The sequence below is a fragment of the Python bivittatus genome, unplaced genomic scaffold (genome assembly GCF_059951505.1).
Source record: "Python bivittatus isolate LINGU-HERP-01145 unplaced genomic scaffold, Pbiv_v1 ctg000980_np1212, whole genome shotgun sequence".
In the NCBI taxonomy this organism is placed as follows: Eukaryota; Metazoa; Chordata; class Lepidosauria; order Squamata; family Pythonidae; genus Python; species Python bivittatus.
The window spans coordinates 43,548,569-43,575,033 of NW_028277125.1; the positions used below are offsets into that span (position 1 = coordinate 43,548,569).

The 26,465-nt window shown below is 38.4% G+C and overlaps 1 protein-coding gene across 3 annotated transcripts in view; it reads left to right on the top strand.

Moving 5' to 3' along the window:
- Positions 1-26,465, top strand: part of HPSE2 (heparanase 2 (inactive)) — a 196,372-nt gene that overhangs the window by 166,013 nt on the left and 3,894 nt on the right. Inside the window, exons 7-11 of one of the 3 annotated variants that reach the window (XM_025169756.2) lie at positions 3,299-3,392; positions 5,585-5,691; positions 17,069-17,183; positions 22,937-23,082; positions 25,317-25,463. In XM_025169756.2, coding sequence (XP_025025524.1) covers positions 3,299-3,392; positions 5,585-5,691; positions 17,069-17,183; positions 22,937-23,082; positions 25,317-25,463 — 609 coding nt within the window. The remainder of the gene's footprint in view (positions 1-3,298; positions 3,393-5,584; positions 5,692-17,068; positions 17,184-22,936; positions 23,083-25,316; positions 25,464-26,465) is intronic. The other 2 variants (XM_088131632.1, XM_025169792.2) reach the window with 2 other exon arrangements.

Genomic DNA, 26,465 nt, shown 5'->3' on the forward strand with positions numbered 1-26,465 from the left:
AGAAGACAAACAGAATAGATCAGGAGAGGACTGATCAAGAAACCAGGCATAAACTTCCTTACCTCTCCTGGACTGCTAGACAATATGACTGTGGAGCAGCTAATTAGGTCTATCTACATCCTGGATGACTTCCTCCCGCTCCCCACTCTGGTTTGTTCCTTATTACGTTCTCCACCCATTACTACAGTATTTGACAATTAGATATTGACGTGCCTGGTAATATGTTCCAGAGCTCTCATTTGCCAGTGCTTCATATCTCCCTGTAGTCTAAGAGAATAGATCTGGTTGACAAACCTGTGTTGGATTTATGCATAGTTATATTTAGAATGTGCTGCTGTTGGATGGCTAACATACTACAGTAAAGTAGATATTAAAAGCTGGAGCTATTATGAACTATAAGTGTCCACGCAAATTTTATTTGAAGCCAAGATTTTTTAAGTAAGATGCTATATTAATTTAACCTATGTGTCTCTTGCCCTTTCTACTAAGTAAGGATAATAATCCTATTGCAGGATTACCAATGTAATGTGAGTGTTTTGAAAATTTAGAAAAATCACTCTGTTAGTGGTGTTATAATTCTATGAGTTTATAAACCAAGAAATAGAATTAAAATATTTCAGGAAAAAGTGCCAAAATAGCAACTTTGAAGCATTCAGACATTGGCTTACAATGGTTTGGATCTGGTCTCAGTCATACTAAGAGGAGCCCCCCTTGAAATCACAACTATTCTATTGATTTGATTAGATCTTCTGTAAGTTTGGCTAAGCTTGGACCTAACCCATTAATAATAAAATAACTATTTCCCTGCATTTCTTGCATTTATGGCTAGCATTAATGAAGATAAAGTTCTACAATATCTAAAACTAATAGAAAATCTTCCACACTGATTGTTCTCAGAAATGCTTCTTATTTTGTTTCAAGGCTTGATTGAACAGAAGATTTGGTAAGGATAACAAGCCCACTAGGAGCTATGCCAAAGTTTAAATAACTTTATTCATAATTTCCTAATTTGAAATCTCATAAGAACTATACTAATTGATCATAGCTCTAACTTCCACCCTATTTATCCCAACAGTTTCCATTTTGCTACTAGATTAACTTTATATGTATTATTTATTTAACTGGGCTTGCATACTGCTCCAGTCATTTCAGAGTCTAAGTAGCTTACATACTCTATTCCAGAAACAAAGTTAAAAATATACATAACAACAACATCAACTTACAGTTCCCCATAAAGGAAAAAGGCAAGAGCTCAATATAAATAAAAGCCCAAATTAGAAGAATGAACAACATGTATAACATATCTATCCCCAAGGCACTGTTAGAAAAAAACAGATTTCAATAGCCTTTCTAAAATTCAGCAGGGTTGGAGTCATACAGATCTCAAGAGAATGCTGTTCCATAGAAGGGGCCATTGACTGAAAAGGCTTACCTCTGAAGTCCCTGCAGAAGACATTCCCCAAGAAAAGGGACCTAGAGGGAACCCTTTATATCTGATCTTATCAGACAGGCCAAACCAATTGGAAGAAGGCAATCATGTAGATATCCAGGTCTTAAGCCATGAAGGGCTTTAAAGGTAACAACCAGGATTTTGAACTGTACCTAGAAGCAAAGTGGTAACTAGTGCAGCTCTTAAACATGGACAAACTGAGATGCATCCATAACTATTCAAGCTGCTGCATTCTGGGCCAGCTGTGACTTTTGAGTGCTCTTTAAGGGTAGTCCCATGTTGAATGTATTGCAGTACTCCAAAGAAAAGATGACCAAGCCATGAATAACTATGAGCAGGCTCTCTCATTCCAGGAAAGTTTGTAAATGGAGTTGTGCAAAGACCCTTCTTACCACAGCTGCCACTTTCTCTTCAAGCAGGAACTGGGAGTCAAAAGAAACCCCAGATTATGAACCAGCGTGGAATGGAGTAAAACCTATGCAAAACTATAGATTGAATCTCCGTAGAATATTCTTAGATGGTTTCCTAATCCACAGCCATTCCATTTTTCTGGGACTGATTTTAAGCTTGTTTCTCCCCATCCAGATACCAGCACAGATATTATAGCATATGCTACGTATATACATCTGAATATATTATATATAACTTCATCATTTTAATTTATTAACATTGCATTTTCACTATTGACTCCTTCATATTAAGTTATATACAGATGATCCACCAATTTTTCACTTAAAAGCAAGCAGTTTGGAGCTTACTCAGGCCTCTGAGATTCCATTTTATAACAGAATAACTCTCTTTTACCTGTCTTAAATGTACCCCCCAACAATTTTTTTATTGATAATGGACAAAGGTTAAAGTTAAAAGAAAAGAAAATAGAATTGTTGGAATCAGTTGATAACTTTTAGGATAGATGATTCCAAAGTACATGACAGAACCAATATCTTCCCAAGATTATTTCAGCTGTGACCGTCAGCTGACATCATCATTCCACTTGAATGTGTTGCTTCTGCAGTGAATTGTTGTTATCTCTTGTATGTGATTTTTTGGTATTTACAATACAGTACATATCATTACTTATTTGAGAAGATCATAGTGTCCAATTACTAGCAGCTGTTATGATGGCAATTAGCATATCAATACAGGACTTCTAAACCTTTGGTTGGATCATACCATCATACAGCCCGCAGTAACTAAGTCTAGGACGTCTGCAAATAGAACATGAAGGAAATAGCTTTCTCCTGTTATTGCTGTCCAGCAAATGGTAATGAGATATATATATATATATATATTGCTTCTGCTGTTTAGAACTCTTTTATACTTGGTCTGTCAATTGATCTACAGATCTGAGTAAAGGTACCTGTCTGGAAAGTTGACTGAGGAAGCTTCCATATTTTGTGATTAATTATTAATATTATTTTTATATTCATTATTATTTATGCTTATCATAGTTCTAGTCATTGTGTAGAAATGTGTTCCTGGCTTAAGTCTGTCTTTCTTCATTAAATTGAATAAAATTATCTAGGACTTACAGATTGCTGCAGGTGAAAGTGAAAGTACAGAGAAGGCAAAGTTAGAGTGATTTGGTAAGATTGCTGAAACGTGTCACCATGGGAAAACTTCTAGAAGAATGGGGTTCTGGGCACAGAGAAAAACTTGTGGCAAAGGCACAGAAAAAAGAATAGACAAAAGAAGCAAAGGTCACCAATAGCAGCTGACCTGTGCAGAACAGAGAGAATATTTGGGGGAAACGTAAATGTGGACAGCAGAGGCGCGGTCCTTAGTCAAGGTGAGGGAGAGCACATAGTTGCAGCCCCTCTGACTGTTGCCTTCTCATTTTCATTCCAGTTACTACCTTGATGGCCGAGTGGCCAAGGTGACGGACTTCCTGAAAACACGCCTGTTAGACACACTCTCTGACCAGATCAGGAAAATCCAGAAAGTGAGTGAGTGAGTGAGAGGGATGGCTGGGACAAGAGGGCAGCATGTTTGCAAAGGTGGGGAGCTTCAAGTATTCCAGGGTGCTGAGTCTGGATTTGCCATGTGCTCAGTGCCAGACGGGTTTAGCAAAGGTTTCTACTTTGCTACTTCAAGGCCCTGTAAAATTCCAGCAAACTGGACAAATAAGATAGACAAAATAAGTATAAAAATATTTGGGAGAGGTTCTGTGGAGAGCTAAAATGTCCTAAGCCCTGTCCTTATGGAAACATTGGAAAGCTGTTATTGACTGAAATAGTTGAATTTCAGAACCCTTGGAAGAATATAAAAGTCATTATGCAAGACAGGAAGTGTGGGAGGAGATGCTAGGTTTTGGAGAACAAAGGTGATGGAGTCTTTCCTTGGGCTAAAGTATATCAAGGGAAAAGAGGCCATCCTGATGAACTCACCATGCTTAGCTCTATTTCCTATAAGGTTACCTAACTAGAATGTTTGGTCCATTTTTACAGAATGTTTTGACTTATCAAGAAAAACAATAAAAACAGTTTTATAATGGATCATTTTTAATTGGAATAGAATTTTTAGCTGCACTGCCAGGCAGATCCTAACAGGAGATGAGTTACTTTGTTAGAGACCCCAAAGATACCAGCTTACAGATGCAGTAATTAAATTGATTAGTTCCTTTCCTCTTCCTTGTTTTATTATTTTGAGATGGTTCCTTCAAGTAAGTCTAGTGAATGACAGGACCTTCAGGCACTTGTCAGACTTCTGTCCCGAGGTAGCAAGGGTTGTAAACTGACATCCTTAGACCTTATGTTCCCTTATATGCTTTTGTTTCCTGGCACCATCATGTCCTTGACATGTCTGTGCTGCCAAGGTTTGTTTCATGTTACAGTGGCATTTCTCAGAATGGGATCTCTGATGCCATGTACTTATTGCTCTTTCATCAGTTCAGTTTCGTAGGAAAGCGTTAAGGCCAATATGATTTTGCTGACAAGGTCTTGAGGCTTGAGGGAAAGGATTGCTAACTTATGTCCAAAAACATTGATTACTCTCATTAAAGGCTCCGATATAGTTAAAGCAAGAAATTGCTTTATAGTTGCTATCAAGATATTGCCTGTTTTTATTGATAACTAGCTTAGAGGCCAAAATCCTGCTCTGATTTATAAAGGAGCTAGGCTTATACAATCATGAAGATTAGATATCTAACCATAGTCAGTCAGTCATCCAACTTACATGTTAATCTAACAAGCATGTTGTTTCTCATTTGGCTATATACACTTGCATATATACACAGTAAGAACCTACTTTTGCTCCAGGTTTCATGGTGCATAAGCTATATCACATATGAGAAAAAGTGTTTACTAAAAGGACATATGTATTTATAAATGTACATACTAAAATATATAAAACTATTCACAGCTAGGCAGTGCTAAGCAGTAGGCAAACTACAAAGTACATATATGTGAAAAATCATCATGTAGAATTTAAAAAAAAATTAACATTTTTTAAAAACTGAGAATGAGGTCAATTTGCATATTTATAGCATATATAAAGTTCTGTTGTGAGTAGGAATAAGAGTTTGATGGTGTTGCCATATGGTATAGTAGCCTACTGTGATATATGTCTTGGAAAGCAAAATTATAAGGAGAAAAAGGATTTTCTTTCCTTACATAAGGGTCTGATCTAGATAATGGAAATATCTTAAGTTGTGTGAATAATTTCTGTTTTCATAAAGAAATGAGGCTTTGAAGACATGGGCAATTTCATTTTGTAGGAGTGAAATATTTTATTGATTAGCCTGCTGTCTGGTACTTCATGTGAGACATCATAAACAAACTGAAAAGAATCACTCGGATAGTGTATATACAACAAAATTAAGGGAATCAGCACTGGGATAGACAAATGGGAAGTCAGCAAAGAGTGATATGTTCCAGGAAAGCAAGAACAATGCCCATAGAGGAAGTAGCAAAAAATAGAAGAAGGTTCTGTTCAGCTTAACATATTTTCCATCCAGTTCTTACTTTTGCTTTCCTCATTATTTCAGCCTTACTAGACACCGAAAAATCAGTATTATTTATACTAGCCTATGCTAATGCATGTTTTAAAGTTACCAGCTGTCGACAGAGAGTTGTTCGGGGCAGTTCTTGCGTTCTTACCACCACTTTTGCTTTCCCATTCTTTTTTTGGCAACAGGTGGTCAATGCACACATGCCTGGAAAAAGGATTTGGTTAGAGGGCATCGGGGCCACTTCTGAAGGAGGCATCACCAATCTTTCAGATTCCTATGCTGCCAGCTTCCTGTGAGTTAATCTGAGGGTAGAAATAGTGATGTGTTTATGAGAAATTAATCAATAAGTACCCACAATGGTCAACTGGCTTCTTTATTTTCTACAAGATACTTTAAACTCAACTCTAAAACCAAGGATAATGTACATCTTTGGATTAATGATTGAGTTTATTAGACTTTATCCACCCCTTCATGGGAAATTTTCTGTTTCTATTGGAAAAAACATGCAAAGGACTTAAGATAGCTACCAAAGTAGCTGGCTACCTTAAAGTAGTAGCTTCTCCACTTTTATTTATATATAAGCAGGGCATAAGCAGATTAGAAAGGGAATATTTAATTAGGTGTAATGCTGTATGCACTGTGCAACCTATGGACCTAGGACTACAGGAAAGTCTTATTTCAGAATTTTTACAAGAATCATCTGACCCAATCTGTTGTGAGGGCTGTGCAAGGGAGGGGAGGGGAGGGGAGGGGAGGGGAGTGAAGGGAAGGGAAGGGAAGGGAAGGGAAGGGAAGGGAAGGGAAGGGAAGGGAAGGGAAGGGAAGGGAAGGGAAGGGAAGGGAAGGGAAGGGAGAAAGTATTGGAAAAGGAGCAAAAAGGGATTAGCAAAAGGCTTTTTGGTTCTGGCCCCACCCATTATTTGTTAAGCTTTACTTGTTATTGGTAAATTTCCTAGAGATTACTCTAGAAAATATGGCCCTTGACATTTATCCATGCATCATAGTGAGTTAGTAGACATATAAAGCATGTTGCAATAGCACTGTGAAAGCAATAATAACAATGAGATTTCAGCATGAATTTAGGGATCAGAAATGTGTGAATCTTGAATATGGATAATAGGCAGGAACAATACAAAGCAAATGTTCCTTAGAGCAAACCAATAACAGTACTCTGTGGTGCTGCAAATTACATTTTGTTAATATTTTTGTTCAAATGAAATGAGTTTTGCATGCCTTTTCATTCAGATAATGACAGCAAACTATTTTTCATGGGAATGTCAGCTTTCTTTTTTAAAAGTGTTTATAGATTCTGTGACTGCCAAAGGGCACTTCTTTATGGTTGTATTAATGCACATTCCTCCTGTCCTTGAGTTGGCAGAAAAGTATATCGGCATAATTTTGCTGCCTCCACAGCTGAGGTTTTAGAATGATCCAGTCTGCACAGATTTAATGTGGGACAGTTTCAGATCAGCAGTTGGTGGATTCCTAGCTTCCTCCTCCATCTCACCAGTGCCAGTTACCAGCAAGAAAAACAACCACCAATTACTCTTGAAAACCTATGATGGGTTGATGTTGGGGGGACTCTAGGCATGTACAGAGAAATTTGAAATAGTAGTGGTAATGGTGGCTTTGTTAAATGTGGAAAATCCTTTGAAATCTCCATCTGCACCTAATTATTTTCACTGCCATGTTCAGAAATGTTCTGGCTGATGGGATAGTGGGGCAGAGTATGGTGAGGAATGGAGCAAGTGCCAGCATACATGCTCACCAACAGAATTCCTTTCTTCTTCAGCTCTCCTATTCCTATTGGCCCATCAGCAAGATTTTTTAGTTTTTTAATACAGGAATGCTGGTCTTCCAGGAGATCAGTAGATGGTTAGGAAAATCCCAAGGGTAAGGGGAAAAAAGCATAAGTCTTGTCAATATCATCCTGTTGCCATACATCCCAAATCAATAAGCACCGCGTGGGAATTGTATTACTATACTGGCAGTCAGATAGGCAAAATGGCACTGCTTCCTCGAAGTAATAAAAAAAGGTAGAAAGTAGTCACATAAAGCCACTTGTTAGCAGAAGCACCTGAAAACTTGTAGCAAAAGCACCTGTAATGTAGTCATTTGAGAGAGAAGCAGCAAGAAACTGCTTACAGAACTGAGTTCTCTTTTCTAGATTAAATCTACCAGGACGCTACTACTTTTTTTTTTAAAGGCGTGCTTCGCTTTCACAAAACTGCTAAATAAATGCTTACAAAGAGGCGTACCATTCTTTCACACTTGTAGATATAAAGAGCCCAGTTAACTGAGGCATCATAGATAATTTATATAGCAAGGTTTGTATTTGGTGAAGAGGGAAAACACCACTTTCACAATGGAAATTTTAGGCTGCCTTCTTGATGAGCTGGAAATGAGAGTGAGGAAGTATGATCTTAAAAATGGTTAGTGAAGTAACTTCTTGCCATAGTAAAAAGGCTAGGAGTCCACAGATAACAGTAGATAGGCAATATCTGTTGAATTCTCAGATGCCAGCAGAATGACTGATTAAGATATCCTAAAGAATGGAGAAGAATTCTGTGCCTCCCATAACTCTTTACTCCTTTCAGTAATTAAGAGAATCCAAATAAATTATTCAAAATAATAATATGTAAATTGGCTTTATATAAATCACAAAATTCAGCTTTTTTAGCACAGAATTTGGGATAGCAGATTTATTTATACTTTAAGCACAAGTATACCCATCTTTTTTTTTCAGCAGCTTGGGCACAGTGCTAATTAGATTAAGTTCCCCTTCCCTCTCCTTTTCCCTCTCATTTGCCTTTCCTTCAAGTTAAGGGTTTTTACTCCTTTTTTATCTTATGAAAATATAAGAATTTCATATCTTAGCATAAAGCCCTTGGGAGTTCTGTTTGATCATTTTGTAGAAGGTGTAATTAAAGGCCATTTATAAAATTAGTATTTTTTCTTCTTGGTGTGTGAGAAAATGATGTCATAGGGTACAGGTCCTCCAGGTGGTGGTGGAAAGAACAATCTTGGCAACTTTTCAACTCATTTATAAAAATAAAACAAGGAAATCACATGGGAAAGTTCATAGTTATTAAGTTCATAGAAGGCGCTCCACGGAGATCCACACGGTCAAACCAGGTTAATCAACAGAAATTAGTATAGGGGTCCACTCGCTTAAAAAAAGAGTTTGCTTATATACATTGACAGCAGGAGATCTACATGTTTTGTCTGACTTAGCATTCCAAGCCAAAAATTGTGGTTGGCAAGTTCCCTTCCACTTTCTTTCCCTCCACACTGGAGATAAGAATCTCTGCCCAAAACAAAAGGAGATACCCTCAAGCTTTTCTTGGAAAAAAAGCAGATGGAAATAAAGTGAGCTTAATGGTTGAAGATTCCTGATGAGATTCCTTTAACCATTAGTATTTGGTTACAAACTGTGTTTTAAATTATTCCATAGGAATTTACATCATATTTGCACAAGTGTGAAAACAAAACACATTTTGCATTTTTTTTATTTATTTATTTCAAGTATACATTTAAAAGACTATAAAGCATACGTGATACAGATTTTTTTTAAAGGAACCAAGTATAAACAATAAAATATGGGTGGATAGCCAGCAAATCTCAAATAACCAACAGATCTAAGATATCATATAGTAAATATAGTCTAATGCACAATTAAGAGCTTAAAATATAAGGCATTTCATGCCCAATTTCTAGTCAAAACATGTCTCTAGAGAACTTAAAAATATTTTGTTAGCACAATTGAAATAAATAAGAGGAAAAAAACTAAATAAGAAACAATACAGTACAAGAATACTATAAATAATATGTAGATTATATGTCAAACTAAAATATAACTCTAAAACCCAAATTTTGGATGTGGCACAATTCCATGTATAGAACTGTAATCTAGAAATGGTTTGTAAATAAGATTAATAGTACACCAGTTTTTCTTTTTAAATATGAAGTTTTTCTAGACAACGAAGCATATTTCCACAATTTGGTTAGCCATTCTTCCATAGAGGGGATCAAAGTTCTTTCCCAATAAAAACCAAATACGATCCTAGCAGCTGCTACATTTACAATACTAGTTTGGTATTTTTCAACGATTTTTTTTCCCAGTATTGTTGGGCTTTGTAATATTGCCACCACATAAGGAAAAAGGATCTAATCTGTTCATTGCATTTCCAGCATTTTGCAGAAAAGGAATTACTCCTTTTAGTAATCATGACTGGAATAATGCATCAACAGTAAAATATCCTATACCAATTCCACATTTTACATTCAAAATTACAATAATTAATACTTAGATGAGAAGATAAACATATATTTTTTAGAGTTTTGTACTATAATTATAACTATTCATTTCACAAATAGTAAATCTGATTACAGTTAAAGTATTTCCAGACAGAATGCTTGAAAAGCTAACATCAAAAGATACACTGTAGCTCTTTCATTTTTTCTTCCTTAATGAATTTTCTCTGGGAAAAAAATAATGGGAGAAATAGTAGGAGAATTATAAATAGACAATAGTACAATCTGGAATCCTCATAAAATTCTGTGAATGGGGGAAAGTGATTGACAATCAAAGCCCAACTTTTAAATCTTAGTTTTAAAATCTTAAATAGAAAATATCTGTTCTATGCATTGTATACAGATACATTAAATTAATTATCAAATGCTCCTATAATTACAAAAAATAGTTGACTAAATACTTATAAAAGTAAACAGTTTTATGATGCAGAGCCTAATTTATTAGTGATATTGGTCCATGGAAGATTATGTTACAACAGAAGACTCTTTATTATTTAAATCAATTCATGAAAGTTTCCCTATACTTTACAATAGCAAAAAGCAGATTCACATATTTTATTCTAATTTTATCTAATTAGATAACACATCTAATGTTATTTTTAGAATTTGTATACAAATACATCAAATATCACAAATTCTTTTAAAATATGCTTGAAAACTTTGGAAATTAAAACTACTGTTTGCCCCTTTTTAATTATGTGGCAGATTTTGAGAGATGTTGATAGACTGTAGTGGAGCCTCAGTGATTTTTTTCTAACCATGGAGCAACCTTCATATGGTAATCAGTGTTCCATCATTTGATATGGAGATCATTCCAAGCAAGTTGCCATTGTTAATTAGCAGATTAGATATAGTTGTCAGTGTGTTGCCCTATCTTATTTTTCATATTAATCCTATCCTATGCATGTTTTCTCTGTAGTGAATCTTATTTCTAAATTCATAGAGCTCTGAATCCCAGGTAGATGTATGTAAGATCACAGCTATATAGCTAAGCTGGGAAAATAAACAAAAACAACTTCTAAAATGAAATAAAGTTACTATGTTTTATTTCTGTTCAAATGCTTTGCTTCTCTCTGACCTTGTCCTCAGGGTACCTCACAGATAGTAATGAAATTGGGCTTTGGGCTACACTGACAATTTCAGTCGGGATCTATATAACTGTGTATAATAATTCCAAGATAGTATTTAATGAATGATGGAAAATGCTTAGTGTTAAACTTGTTCCCCAAGTAGTGTTCAGCACACATTTTCACAACAGGGTATCACATTAGCATGTAACTCTTGAAAAATATTTGACTGTCTATTACAAAAGGAGTGAGAACTTAACAAAAAATGCATAGGGTAAGAAACATATTGTGGATTTGCAGATAAAAAGTTGGCACCGGCATTTGCAGGGGTGGGGATAATGATGGGTCCTGTATCTGCACTTGCCCGCCCAAAACTAATAACAGAGCAGGTTGGCTGGTCTGTTTGCATTCATGAAAACAAGGTGGCTGGCATTTTGCATGTGTCCAAACAGGACAGCCAGCCCTTTTTTGTATGCTGGCTTGTTTGAACATGTATAAAATGGCAGCTGGTTTTGTGTGTGCAAAAGATCAGCCAGCCTATTTGGCAAATGCACAGAATGCAGCTGCCATTTAGTCCTTGCATCAAACATGGCAGCTGCCATTTGCTTCTATATACATACACCGAATGAGCGTGTGGACGCACAATGCTTTAGGAATTTGGTCTTTGGAAATTCTAATTAAAAATTGACCCACTTAATTACTCATTTAATTTTACAAATTTTTGAGTATTGTGGTTCGATTTCCAGTAATTTAAACATATTAAAATATCTCAAAATACATCATTTGAAAGAAAAACATATAGAAGTATTATTTTGAATAAAAATACATTTAAAATATAGAAAGCATATACTGTAAGTGGATACTTTAGATATTGGAATACAGTGAGGAATTGGGACAGAAAATACATATAGGAAAACACATACAAAAGCTACATGGATTTGATTTACCATATGTAGTGGTGGCATTGGATGGTACAGATTGGAACATTCCGGGCTATTGTTTTATAAATATTGGCATATGGCACATCCTCATCCATCTTGTGATATTGGCTTCTTCCAGTTGACCAGTCTTTTGGCAGTTCCCCACTTGCATCTAACCATGGCATAAATGTGTCCTGGCAACATCATTATTCTACACTGTTGCCATGATGTTGACTTCATGTCATCCCAGTCCTTGAGTGAGACAGCCATAAGTCATCCTTAATTGCACTGATGTTAAAGTAGTATATTCCCCCTTCTTCTGACACCATCCAAGGGCAGCTTCAATGTACAGTACGTAAAATCTTCCTTGGAGGGTAATTAAGTGAATGGGAACAGAGGCAAAATAGGCAGGGTAGAGATCAGCAACAGGGAAGGCAAATGTCATACTGGTATAGTTTTCTGGTGACTCAAGGATGGTGGAGAACACTCTAGTTCAGCAGCAGATAAGGACTGGTGGATAGTGTTTTAACACAACCATGTCAGAGAGCCTAGTATGAGTATAATATATTGCTAAGTATTCACTTCTTTTATGTTCCATATGTTTCTTTCCATGCATTTGTGAACATTTATCTCTTATTTTGCAATGAAATCCCAGAGCCAATTTGAGGAAAGAGTAGAGATAAATTATTTAAAAACAAGAAATGCATTAAAAACGTTGAAGTTTTATAGTTTTGTAACAGCAGATTTCAGTTGCTTTCCAAATTATCAGTATTGGTATATCAATAATTTGTCTTTTCCTAACTATTCCAGCAAGATGCTACAGTGGGATCCCAGGTGCTGAGACATGGGGATGCAGTATGAGCCAGTAATCCCTCCTATAGACTACCCCTTCAACCACAAGGCAACAATTGGTTATGATTTTTATCTTACTGAACCAAAAAAACCCCCCAAACCTAACTTCAAATACTATTGATGGGGTCTGAACTGTCATAATTAACAGGAAAAAGATTTTCTTGGGATCAGAGTGGATATTCAGTGAAGATGTCAACTTGGTTTGCAGCATCTGTAACAAAGGCAAATCCTGTGCTAACTTTTTTTAGGAAAGACACTAGAATAAAAATGCCAATATTTTAATGCTCTTATACACATCTATAGTATGTCCATCTCTGGAGTACTATCTGTACAGTTCTGGTTTCCATATTTGAAAAATAATAGAATAGAAAAAGTATAGAAGAGGGCAACCAAGATGATTTGGAAGCTGATACCTTTTTTTATAAGAAAAGGCTAGAATGTTTAAGACTCTTTGGCTTGAAACAAAGGCAACTAAGGGGACATAATTGAGGTGCATAAAATCATGCATGGCATAGAGAAAGTGGACAAGGATAACTTTTTCTCCACGTCTCAAAACAATAAGACCAGGGGCCAAGAGAACAAGAGATAAATCAAACTGATTGGAAGGAGATTTAAAATACTGTAGACAAAAGGAAGCACTTCTTAACACAGTGCATAAGTAACCTATGGAATTCATTACCAGAAGTGTAAAGGGGTATGGGGATGGCCTTGAAGAAAGAAGTCAACAACCATTATATAAACATTAGGTTAGACTAGATAGACAGGAATGGGTGAGGAAAAAAAATCAAGATTCCACCACTTCTCTTTACTATAAGAGGGGATAGACAGAATTTCTGCCAGGCTTTCAAGATTCTGTTATTATAGAATCCATTGTATTATGGATACAGTGCCCCTGGCATAGGGATATTTTATTTTTTAAATTTATAAATCACCTGACTTCCAATGATTCTGTGTGTATATGTATGCGTGCATGTGTGTGTAGGTAGTCCTCGGTTAATGACCAGAATTGGGACTGGAAAATTGGTTGTTAAGCAGGGTGGTCGTTAAGTGAGTCACCACATGACTGGACCCGATTTTATGACCTTTTTTACAATGTTGTTAAATGAATCATGTCATTAAGCAAGTCACATGGTCGTTAAGCAAATTCAGCTTCCCCAATGGACTTTTTTGCTGGAATTCATTTAATGACCACATGATTCGCTTAATGACCATAGTGATTTGCTTAATGACCATTGTAAAAGTCACAAATCGTGATCACGTAACTGGGGGGGTGAGATGGTTTGTGACGGTCATAAGTGTGAGTACAGATCGTAAAGCACTTTTTCCAAGGCCATCATAACTTCAAACCATCATTAAACAAACAGTTGTTAAGCAAGGACTACCTGTATATATAGTGTGTGTGTGTGTGTGTGTGTGTGTGAATGACAAAAACAAAATAGTAAAAGATGGCAAGATAAGACCCTGCATGGGATGTACCATCAACAGATAGCTGAGGTGGCTAACATTGGGAAATCCTACCAGTGTCTGGGAAGGGCTGGACTAAAAGACAGCACTGAGGCACTGATCATAACAGCACAAGAACAGGCACTAAGCACCAGAACCACAGAAGCAGGGATCTACCACACTAGACAGGACCCAAGGTGCAGACTGTGTAGAGAGGCCTCAAAGATAGTCCAACACATAGTGGCAGAGCGTAAGATGCAGGCAGGGACAGCATACATTGAATGCACAACCAAGTAGCTAGCATTGTATACAGGAACATCTGCACAGTATATGGGCTAGACTCTCCCAAGTCCAGATGGGAGATTCCACAGAAGGTTGTGGAGAATAACAGGGCTAAGATCCTGTGGGACTTCCAGATCCAGATGGACAGGCAGGTACTGGCCAATCAAGCAGACATCATGGTAGTAGACAAGGATCAGAAGACAGTGGTGGTGATAGATGTAGTGGTGCCAAGTGACAGCAAGTGGTGCCAAGTGATCAGGAAGAAGGAGTATGAGAAGAAGTACCAGGGCCTGAAGAAAGAACTAGAGAGGATGTGGAAAGTAAAGGCCAAAGTGCTCTCAGTGGTGATAGGAGCACTTGGGCCTGTGACTTAAACTTGGAGAGTGGCTCCAACAGATCCCAGGAACAACATCAGAGCTCTGTCCAGTGCAGTGCTAGGAACAGCTAAGATACTGCTGTTATCTATGTTGCAGAACCTTCAAACTCCCATGCCTCTGGTAGAGGACCAAGATTGAGGAAGACACATACCACCTATAGGGGTGAGAGGAGATTTTGTGTCTCTGTGTGTGTATGACAAAAATAAAGGAGTAAAAGATGGCATGATAACAAAAAAGTGTCAGGAATGAAAAGAAACAGACCCACCTGAACCTAGGGGGCTTCAATCATCCTTGCCAAAAGCCTGGGTGAAGAATCAGAACTTCAAGCCCCTTTGAAACACCAGCAGGATGGGGGCCATCCAGATTTCAGGGGGAATCTGATTCCAGAGGGCAGGCATTGCTATAGAGAAGGCACACTTCCAGGGTCCTGATAGATGGCATTCTTCAGGAACCCAGAGAACACCAACCCTGCCAGATCAAATCAGCTAGGCAGAGACTGTGGGGGATAGGTGGTCCTTCAAGGAACCAGATCCTATGCCATGTAGGGCTTTATAGGTAACAACCAACATCTTGAATCACACCCAGAAGCAAATTGGCAGCCAGTGTGGCTCATGAAGCAGAGGTATTACATGGGCACACCAAGGCATGCTCGTCATTGCCCACACCACTGCATTCTGGACCAGTTGAAGGTTCTAGGTGGTCTTCAAGGGCAGCCCCATGTAAAGCATGTTGTAGTAGTCAAGCTGTGAGGTGACCACGGCATAAGTGACGGTCTGAAGGGCCTCCCAATCTAGGAAAGGGCACAACTGGTGCAGCAGATGAAGTTGTACAAAGGCGTTCCTAGCCACAGCTGCCGCCTGCTCATTGAGCAGATATTAAAATTGCTCACAACTTCAAATCCCCATCAAAATGCATTATCGTGGTGGTGGGACTCATCCCACTATCAGGACTGCACCTTCATCCTGAATATCTCATTATAATTAAGGGAGGATTCTTTCTCTCTTGTCTAGTCAACAATAGAAAACCCATTTCCCCCAATATTTCACTCGGTTCTTATAATTATTCCATGGGCATTTTATATAACTTCTCCTAGGACATTTTCACATTAATCTCCAACTTTTTCCCTGTACAATCTTGGTAATATCCAATCCACCTTCATGCAGGAGAGCTGCCAAGACCCACTTTCAATCAACTGGCTGTCTAAATTCAAATGGATTTGAGTTGTATTCATAATAGACAAATAATGGATTGTTGGGGGGGGGGGAAGCAGACCTGATAGCAAGTTTTTATTATTCTTTTGTGTGTGTGCGTGTGTGAACGAAGGTGGATTTGTTGTTTTGGTCTGTTCAAAATCCATACATACTCATATACAACTTCTACAATATCTAATGTAGGGGGGACAATGTAGGGCTTTTTGCTTGTTGCCCTGATTGGAGGACAGCAAGAACCATCTGTTCATAGAAATATCTTTGACTCTTAGTTGCTGAGGTTTTTTTCCTCATACTTAGCTGAAAGTATATTGCATTTACAATAGTAGTAGATATTATCTGACAATGCTGATTTTCAAGTCCAAAAAGCTCCTATAATTTACCTCTGTAATATGTATTTTTGGAAAAGATCTTGGGCACCTCTTAATTAAAAGTTTCTACAGTGGCTGCTAATTCTATTTTTTCCTAGTCAGTGAAGCAGCAGAATAATTGATTCATGAGCCTTCATGAACATGTTTTCTTTAGTTTTTCTTGGATGGCAAGCTAATACCTTTCACAATTAAAAGAAAAGCAAAAGAATGGAAACCAATCTTAAAATCTCATAAATGTATAGGTATAGCGAGAAAAGCAATAGGTGGAATAAGGAGAAAGCTTGCAGGATAGCCTTCTGAAAAGCATGAATAAGGTTTTGCTGATTCATAATTATCTTCATTTTAAAATGACACAAATGAAATTTGTAAAGATATAGAAGGTGGAGAACAACAAGGTAATTTGGAATCTATAAAAACTGAATGAAGGATGCTAATTATACATTAAACCATTACTGGACAAGGAATCCCAACCTCTTCTCATTTAAGAAGTTCAGTCAGTGCCTTTGGGCTGATAATTGTCTCTCAGACTACTTTGCTTCACCAAAAGACATAAGGGAAGAAATTGGGAATGGGACATGCATGGTGCTTAGATCTTTTTGGAATAAGGAAAGGAGAGAGTGCACCAGGGACATCTTCCCCCAAACTGGTGGCCTCCAAATATTCTGGAATATAATTCCAATCATCACAAATCACTGACCACTATGGTGATTCAAAGAACTATGGGGTACCAGTTAGACAAGGCAGCTCTGATATATGGAACTAAGGCACAACCTAAATTGAGAAAATCTGGCCTGCTATTCTCTGTTAAAAACTAAATTGTCTTCTAAATTGCTAGGTGGCTAAACTCTCTTGGGATGCTAGCCAGCCAGGGCATCGATGTAGTAATGAGACACTCATTCTTTGATCATGGGCACAACCATCTTGTGGACCAGAACTTCAACCCATTGCCGGTATGTATATGATACAATGTTCTGTATCTTCTGAACTTGCAGTAGCATCCCTCTGTTCTTACTGGTCCTCTGTCCTACATATCTGATTGGTCTCCTTCAGCATTACTCTAGATGTGTAATGTAACACATGGCCTTTCTGACCTATTTTACATCCTTCCACATATACAACCAAACACTATTTCTTCATAATTACTTATTTTGCAGGAGTCACTTCAAGACAGCCTTTTTAATCTACTAACAGAGAGGGAGCATGGTAGCTCCCTTATTCACATGCTGTATCCCCATCAACTTCTTTCTATCATTTCCAGCCAAAATTCTCTCTTTTTTCACTCTTACTACGTATATACCTCAGCAGTAATTCCCTTCATCTCCCTCACTTCTCTGCTTGTTTCTTTCTTGTTTGCCCTGTATTATCTCTGCTGAATCAGTCTGAGTTTTTCTCTCCTTTTCATGTTGCCAGTCAGTAAATCAGAGGATTTGTGCATGACTTCTGTGCCCTTGACCTGCTCCTCAAATTCTTGGCTTCAGCAAATAGACAGACAGACACACACACACATACACAGGAAAAAAAGTTTTGCACACACAGCTGAAAATCTACTGCTCTTTGTGGCCTGTTTGAACTCGGCTTGAAAATACATTTTTCCAGATTGGTTTCTTTCAGTGCTAATAGGAGACATTAGTTAATGTCAAGCACAACATGTTGAAAGCAGATGGGGCAGGGTTACCTCTGGAGCTATAACTTTGTCCACTATGAGAGCTCAATGGGACCCTTGTGGGTTGCATAAGACCAAGAGAATCAGGGCTTTTCTTGTGGGAGGGGCATTTAAGCCATAGCAGGGAGGAAGGAGGGGCAGGAGAGGAGTCATAGGGTCCTGAAAACATACAATAAAAACAACCAAAGCCAAGGCAGCCAGGTCCTTAGGGAAAGAGCAAAGTGGCAGGAAAATGGAGCTGAACAAAGTTTAGATTTATAGGAATGAAGGTGAAAGAAGTTCACAATTTCACACAGCAGGGCAGTTCCTTCCAGTTTAATGCAAACCCTCTTATTTGCAGTTCTTCAAAAGGGCTGAAGTATTCACTATTCTAAGTGTACAGGGCTCTAATAAGAAAATCATACGTAAATCTTTTAAAATAACAGGTTTTCTTTTCCTCTTTTTTCAGACTAGTAAATTTTACACCTTGTAAGTGAAACTTGGCAGCATCAAAAAGCTCTGAATCTCCCTGGCCAGAAATGTATAGGCCTGGTACCGGTCTGAAACACGCTGCCTGCAGGGCCCTGGAATGCAGCATGCAGATCTGGGAAGCAAAGAGCAGCCACAAAAATGGAGTTATTCCTGTAATGAAGAGGAAGTTTTCTGCAATTAGATTCTAGGAGAGCATCACTTTCTGGAGTTTTCTCCCAGCTAATCATTTGTTGATTCTGGCTTCTTATGCCTCACATCCCCAGGAAAACATTTACAAGATATCAGCCTATGCAACTCAGTACCAACCTTTTTATGTTGGCACTGGATATAATTCTATAGTAGAAACAGAAGAGGACATGCATGGTCTGTAGTTCTTATGATTTAGGATCCCTCCTTCTCCAACTCTGAAACAGAAAGATTGAGAAGAATGATACTTCTTGAATGCTTCTTTTTTCCATAAGGTTAAGGTTTAATTTTAGAAAAGAAAAAAACTGCTTTATAAATAGGCTGATAGGAAAATAGAGAGAGAGTATGGATGAATGGATGAAAATATGTTACAGATAAATATCAGGCTACTAAGAGGCGCAGAGGCACAGACCTGTGTTACAAATTCAAATTAAAATGGTATCTGCTGTTAACTGAGTATTAACAAGTAAATACTTTTCTCCAAAGATAGTTACACCAAAAAGGCAGTTTGGGGCGTCAGAAAAATCCAAACCCTATTCAGAGCTTCCTCTAGGATTTCAAACATTCTAAATTAATCATACTAAGAAAAAAGGACATATTATACATGCATCTTCTTCTGCGTAAAACACACTCGGTGCTAATATCTTTCTTCCTATCCGGAACAGGTGATTTGTTTGGGTGGAGGAGCAGGGGGCTGTTTAACAGGCAGAAATGCTATGGCTCGGCTGCAGCAGACTCTGAACCTGGGCGGGATGTGGTGCCTTTTCTTTTCCCGTGGGAGCTATCAGAGAGATGAAAGTGGCTATTTGGGGCTGTGCAAGACTGCTGGGATGTGAAATTGAATCCTCCCACTAACTCATTGACAAAGACTTTTCCACATGCTATCTTTCCTTTGTGCAAACCCTCCAATGCTGAGAGAAGCCATGACATCAATCACTGCCTTAGCCTGACTACCCATCAGCTGGCGACAAGCTTTGGCTGGGTGCCTTGCAAGAGCTCAATTGCTCTCCTTTCCATGCCATGGCAGATCTAGCCCTAACTCCAGAGATTTTCTGCTGAAGGAATGATAATTGAGCTGTTGTGGCATCTATGCAACAGTTCAGAGATGTAGGGTAATTCAATTTGCCAAAGTGAGTATCTTTCAACTCTCTGTTTTGGAATATCAAATATATAAGGCTGTGCTTTTAAATACCACCCATCTTTTACAAGTTTAACAGTATATGGTGCAGTATAAAATACCTTTTCAGCCCTATTTGTTAGAAACAAAAACATATCTGTATTCATTACATATGAACAAACAGCACATGAACCCACAGCCGTTGAGTTGCCAAGTAGGATGCTGGCCTTGAAGCTACCCAAGAAATTGAATGCACTGCAGTCGTTTATTCATCTTGCAATAATAGCTTATATAGCTTTGCTATTAAGAAGTGCACTTGCATCTGTATGTGTGTATTTCCCCCCCTTCCCCTTCGTTGAAATGCAAAGTACCTTTTCAAGGCAACCAAGGAGCCCTTGCTGCTCAGTTGCCATCCTTGTCCATGTTCTGTACTATGTCAAGAATATACATTAACACAGTATGGCTTAAAAATTCCTCTGGCAGGTGCACATGACCAACAGGTACCACACAGACTAAGAGCACATTGCCACCATGTCATAGTAGCGATTAAATTTACTCTTGCGGAGTTACAAGTGTATTGTTATGTCATGGGGTTATTTATCCATAGAATCTAACTAGACTGGGAGAAGTTTTAAGAGTGAAAGCATGAGGAATGACTCACTTTGTAGAGTTCCATTCCGTTTGTTCCTGCTTTTGTCACATCACTGAGATTTGGTGCATTTGCCCCAAAGTCAGCTGAATAACATTGCTGGGCAACTTTGTGTAGCTCAACCTGATCACTATTACCCACTCATATAAACATCTAGGATAACTTGTTAGCAGATGAAAACTACTCTGCATTTATGCAGCAGTTGCTGTTGAGGAGAACCCTTTTACTATTCAAAAACAAACTGTTCCTGAATTGAAGGCAACCACAAACTCTTAGGACTGTTTTCTTTCCACATACTGACTCAAGCTCTTGCTTAGAAGTCTAGGGCCAAATGGAGGTACCCAGGTATCCAAAAGAAAAGTCTCTTTGGTTTCTATGTCCTAATCATAATTCCTTGAATTAGGAAACATGAAAATTTCCTAGTTACCTCAATATTGTCTGTACAGGTAGTCCTTGTTTAGCAACTGCCTCATTTAGCAACTGCTCGCAGTTACGATAGTGATGAAAAAGTAACTTCATGACCAATCCTCACATTTACGACCTTCGCAGGTCTGTAAAGCAAAGGAAAGCCGAAGTAAGATCATAAACAAAGTTGCGGTTTCACTTAATTACTGCTTTTCTTAACAACCATGTTGCCAGTCCCAATTGTGGTTGCTAAATGAGGGCTATATACTGACTGGCAGTGCATTTTAGTTCTTCGGGTACATTTTTTCCAGCTCTATTTGAAAACGCCATCAGATTTCCTCAAATCATATTGGACTTGGGATAACCCCACCACAGTGAAAATGTTAACCTGTAGGAACTGCAGTGAGACCTGTCATCTTTCCCAACAAATACAATTTCATTAAGATAGTGCAGAGAAATACCCCATATCAAATCAGTGACTAACCAGCAAAGATTGAATTCAGTTTGTACAGAAATATGTTTTTTCTTTGTGAAAAGAAATATTAGCAACACATTTTCATAACACATAAGCCTTATCATGTAATTACTACATTAGAATTATGGCAAATTGTTTACAGATTCTATTCTATCATAGCAACTTTCATCCCCAAAAGCTGCAATACCACTCAGTTCAAGAATGTAGGATTTTTAAAGCAACATTTTAGAAGAACAGCATAAAACAAATTGCAGGCATAGAAGCCCAGCCCAAATTGCCATCCAGGCCATATTGCCAATCTGTTCTTTAGTGAATTTAAGCAATGGGATGCACAGCTCTGGTCACAACAAAGTACTACCACTGTACCTAAAAGTGTGTGTGTGTGTGTTAACCTGGTCCCCTCAACATTTTGTTTTATTACAGCTCCCATTATTCCCAGCCACTCTGATAGTGTTAGGGATATTGAGAATTGTAATCCAGTACATCTAAAAAGCCATTGGATTTTCTAAAATAAATGAAGTTCATCTAGCTATGTTCCTTACAGCTGTATGAGTATTCAGTTCAGTGAACACTGTCATTTTCATTATTAGAGAACAATATTGGTCCTTACTATTACTTGAAGTAATTCTCAGTTGGAGCAAATTAAGGATCTGTTCAAAATCCTATTGTTTGATCAGGGCAACTAAGATCACAAACATTAAAACAACATGTAAAAAAACTTCCAGGAGGACTATGATAATAGCATATCTTATGAGATGCTTCCAGATTCTTCAGACTCAGTAGCTACTGTAAAGGATATTCTAAATGTGAGACTTCATGGAAAATAGTTAATGAAGAATTTGTTCTCCCCAGATTTCCATGGCCTTTTCTCTAATATGACAACTCTAAATTGTACTATAACATATAGTGGTACAGGAGTACCAAATTGTGTATGCACCTTAGCTAGGAATAAATACTCTGTCTGCTTTGCACATGAATCCTAAGGGTGTATTGTTCTCATATTTGTGGTAAATGGCACTCTTATTGTTGTGCTGCATCTCATTTGACAAATGCATGTACATTTGTCACTGGAAGGAACAGGACATGAAGTGACGAGAGCAGAACCACAAGTGGCATTTTATGTTCTGGGTTTTCCACCAACTCTCAGAGAACTGGGAGTGGAAGGACTATTGTACTGCAATTACTTGTCAGGTTACAGCAGCATTTCTTCACCATGTGGTTAGGACACAGTTTTACAGCTCAGATCTGGTTGCAAAGGTCTATAGGGCCCCTGGGAATGTATCCCGTAAGTCTCTGCTAGGAGACAGCCGTGTCTACTTAGTAGGATTGTATAAAAGGTCATCTAATTTATGTTTTTTCCAATACCTCCTTTTCTAAACACACCTATATAAGAAACCCCCAGGGCCATGTCACAAACTTTCTATGCAAAAGGATACTCAAATTCTATACCAGTAAGTTCAGTATTGGATAGAGCTGAAATGTTTTTGACAGTTATTGTGAAAGAAAGAATTTGTGCAAGTACTGCTTCTCAACACAAGAAAAACACATATTCCACCTTCTCCCATTTATGTAGAAAAATTCTGTCCTATATTTTCTGAAAATAGAGAAGCATAATTCTGATGCTTTATGCTTAGTGTTACTCTTGGACTGTAGCAAACTAGAATATGCTTCATAATCCTTTATACTGCCTCTCCATAGGCTCCGTCCTAGGAATAATTGATCTGGCTTTTTTGACAGGACTACTGGCTCTCACTGCTTTACAAGCGACTTGTCGGACCCAGGGTACTTGCTGTTCATGTAGCTGGGCTGCAGAGAAAACCTCGCCCTGGCAGGGTGATTCGTGATAAGTTACGCATCTATGCTCACTGTACCAGCTACTACAAGTGAGTTATCAGGGTAGATGCAACTATTTAAGTAAAAATGGAGATTGGGGACTGATGACTAGCAGACCCAAGAGGGATTAATCAACTACATCCACAAAAGGAAAATATCATCCAATTTAGATGAATCTCTGTGTTCCAGGCTCCCAGACTTATGTGTCATTATACCTGCTAAAGAATGAAATTCATTTCTTGAACAGTGGTGTACCAGGAAAAAAAAATATAGATAAAAGCATAGGTTTTGCTTCTGCCTTTTTCTTCCCATTGCTGTCTTGCAACAAGGAGGGTGGTTATTGCCTAGGGGCAGGATATGTGGACCTATTTTTCTCTTCTCCCCCCCCTCCCTTCAATGCGTACAACTTGGCAACTTGGCTTGCTCAGATTGTGGAAAGGGTGAGGAATAACACTGGTGTTGATAAGGAAGCTCTCCTATCTCTGGGACTATGGTGGGAGCCTTTGTGGATGACATCAAGGGAGTACGGTTCCCTAATGGCCCCATGATTTCGTTTCAGTTCCTTCTCTCCCCCCACTTCACCTTTGGGGCACCTAGCCTAGCTAGAGTTTCTATGATAAGCCTTCAAAGCATCCTGGGAGTGTAGGGCCTGGGACTTCCCTACAGACACAGGCCCCTATTGTTGTTACTTCACATCACCCAGATGCTTTCAGCAAGGCTCCCCCTCCCTCTTCTAGAGGGAACCTTGGCCAACGACTGACAGGTAACTGGCAATAGAAACAGGGAGAGATGGGAAAGGAAAAGAAGGCCCAGGTGAGCAGACCCTCGGCTCCATTCCATGCCCAAGGCAAATACTGTAAATGGCAGACACCTGTGCACAGGCAGAAGATAACTCCTCTTTGGGGATATTCTTGCCTAAGCTTACCGCAAAAGCAGGAGTACTGAAAACCTTATAAATGCTGACTAAGGAAATAAAATGTATAAAGCTTCAGATGCCTCATATTATCATCGTAATCTGTATAAACATCCTATAATAAAATAGCACTGTCACCATGCCACCCCCCCACCCCCACCCCCCTCCACCATCCTACAGGCGAGAGACTTAGACTGAGGAACAGACTAAAAAAATTGCCAAAGGCCACTAAACCAATTCATCTGGCTAGTTGAGATTTCAGCTAGGGACTCCCAACATATGCGTCTAACCACTCTATTAGCTTTCAAATATTCCCCCAAAGTTTTCTTAGCATACAATATAGCTTTCTTCTGTCCTGTAAAATAAGGCAGGCAGCTCTTCTGCATGTACATGGTTGCAGATTGCAGCTAAATCAGAAGATTTTACTTAAAATTGTAAGGTTCTAGCCAGTATCCTATTGCTGCCTGCAAACTACATTAAAAACTTCAAACCCATTTAATCATCCCATTGATCAGAAATGCAGTAGCTGCACCTGTCTCACATGTTGCCACTTTCCTACTCATGTTAATAGCCACTTGTAATTAAAGAATAGTAGAATTGGAACACTGTTCATTCAACTTTGTACTAGAATTCCATCAGCCCTGCTCCCTTACGTTTAAAAAGCCAGTATCCTCTAGAGCAGTGTTTCCCAACCTCAGCAACTGTAAGATGTGTGGACTTCAGTTCCCAGAATGCTGGCTGGGGAATTCTTGGAGTCCACACATCTTAAGGTTGCTGAGGTTGAGAAACACTGCTCTAGACCATCAAATGCTATATTTACTCAGCTAATATGCACTAGCTTTTTCCAGTAGGGACAATATTGATGCTTCTATACCTAGATGACAACATTATCCTCCCATGTAACCCATACAAATCATGTTGTTCAATTTTATGGTATTTCTTATGACCCAAGCTAGATCTTGAAGCAAAAACATTATCTAGTCCCACCTTACTAGAAAAATAGGACCTTAGCTGCTCTGAAAACAACAACAGTCCCTAGCAGCTACATTAAGACCACGGAATCATGTTGGCAATTATTGCAGACTATGTTGGGAGCATTCTTTAGCCAAAACTTTATTTGCAAGGTGACACAAAGGAAAATTGACATGACAGAAGAACACCCTGGATTGAACTGCAGGAAACCATTCATGTTGTCAGGCAGTTAAACTAGGTAAAAGGGGCCACAGTTTTTGTCCCAAAATGGGGTTCCTATGACTAGAATTTCATGTTAGGATTGAAAAATAATACAGAAAATACTTAATTCTAGAGCTAACACATTATTATTAAAAAGTATTCAAATTGTTCACCTTTAAACTCTTATCTCTCTCACAGCCATAATTATGTCCGTGGTTCTATCACAATTTACATCATCAACTTGCATCGGTCACGAAAGAAAATCAAGTTGGTGGGGACCCTTCGGGACAAGCTTGTTCATCAGTATGTGCTACAACCCTATGGTCAGGAAGGACTTCAGTCTAGGTGAGTGCTATTGTCCAGCTCAAGGCCATTACCAAGAGAACCCATTAAGAGGACATTTTACTAATCAAGATATCAAGCATTGTGCTCCATTTATTCATCCGTACATGCATGCCCTCCTGTGATGTGCTACTTGCCACTGAACTACTCAGATACCTTAACTTCCATCTTTTTGCTGTCTCAAAACCTTATGCTGTAATGAATCTTGTGAATCAATGTTTGCTTTTAAGAAACCACATATTTTTTTGTGCTGTAAACAGAAAAGGGCTACCTGTTTGGAACCTGTCACTGTATATAATTTCATCCAGCTTTAAAATATTGATGGAGAACCCAGCAATTCTATTTTCCCAAAAATTCCACCCACGCACACCTGACCAGAGGTTTCCATGCTTCATAATGGAAACTATTCAGATACACTTTCTTACTTTATTCTCTGCATATTTATGGTGCCCTGCACAAAATCAGATAAAAAGAAGTACACTATTGTACCAGACCTAAGAAGGCTTATCTGGTCTAACATTCCATTTTCCTAATGGCCAGTGAAGTGCCTGTGGGAAACCCACAAGTGGAATGCAAGCACAGTAGGCCTCTCTCTCATGTTCTCAGCAAGCGGTATTGAGTCATGTACTGTCTCTGTTTTGGAAATATATTCCAAGGTCATGAGTCATAACTAGGTGTCAGTTAACGGTACACTATGAATTTGTCCAATCTGCTTTTAAAGTCTTCCAGATTGTTGACCATCACTACACCTTGTGGTCATGCATGCCCTAGATTAACTGTACATTCTGTGAAGTATTTTACTTGTCCTGAATCCCACACTCTCAGCCCCCACCATCCATGTGATTCTAGTATTGGTATAATTTACCTGACAATGCAGTCACTATGTCCTAGCCTTGTCCTTTCATAGAAGCTTATCTTTAAGTTCCAGCTCCATAGCAGAGATATAAAGAGAAAGCTAATGGCCATCTATCTTGAAGTCTGTTGTCTAGTGTATTTCTTTCTTTT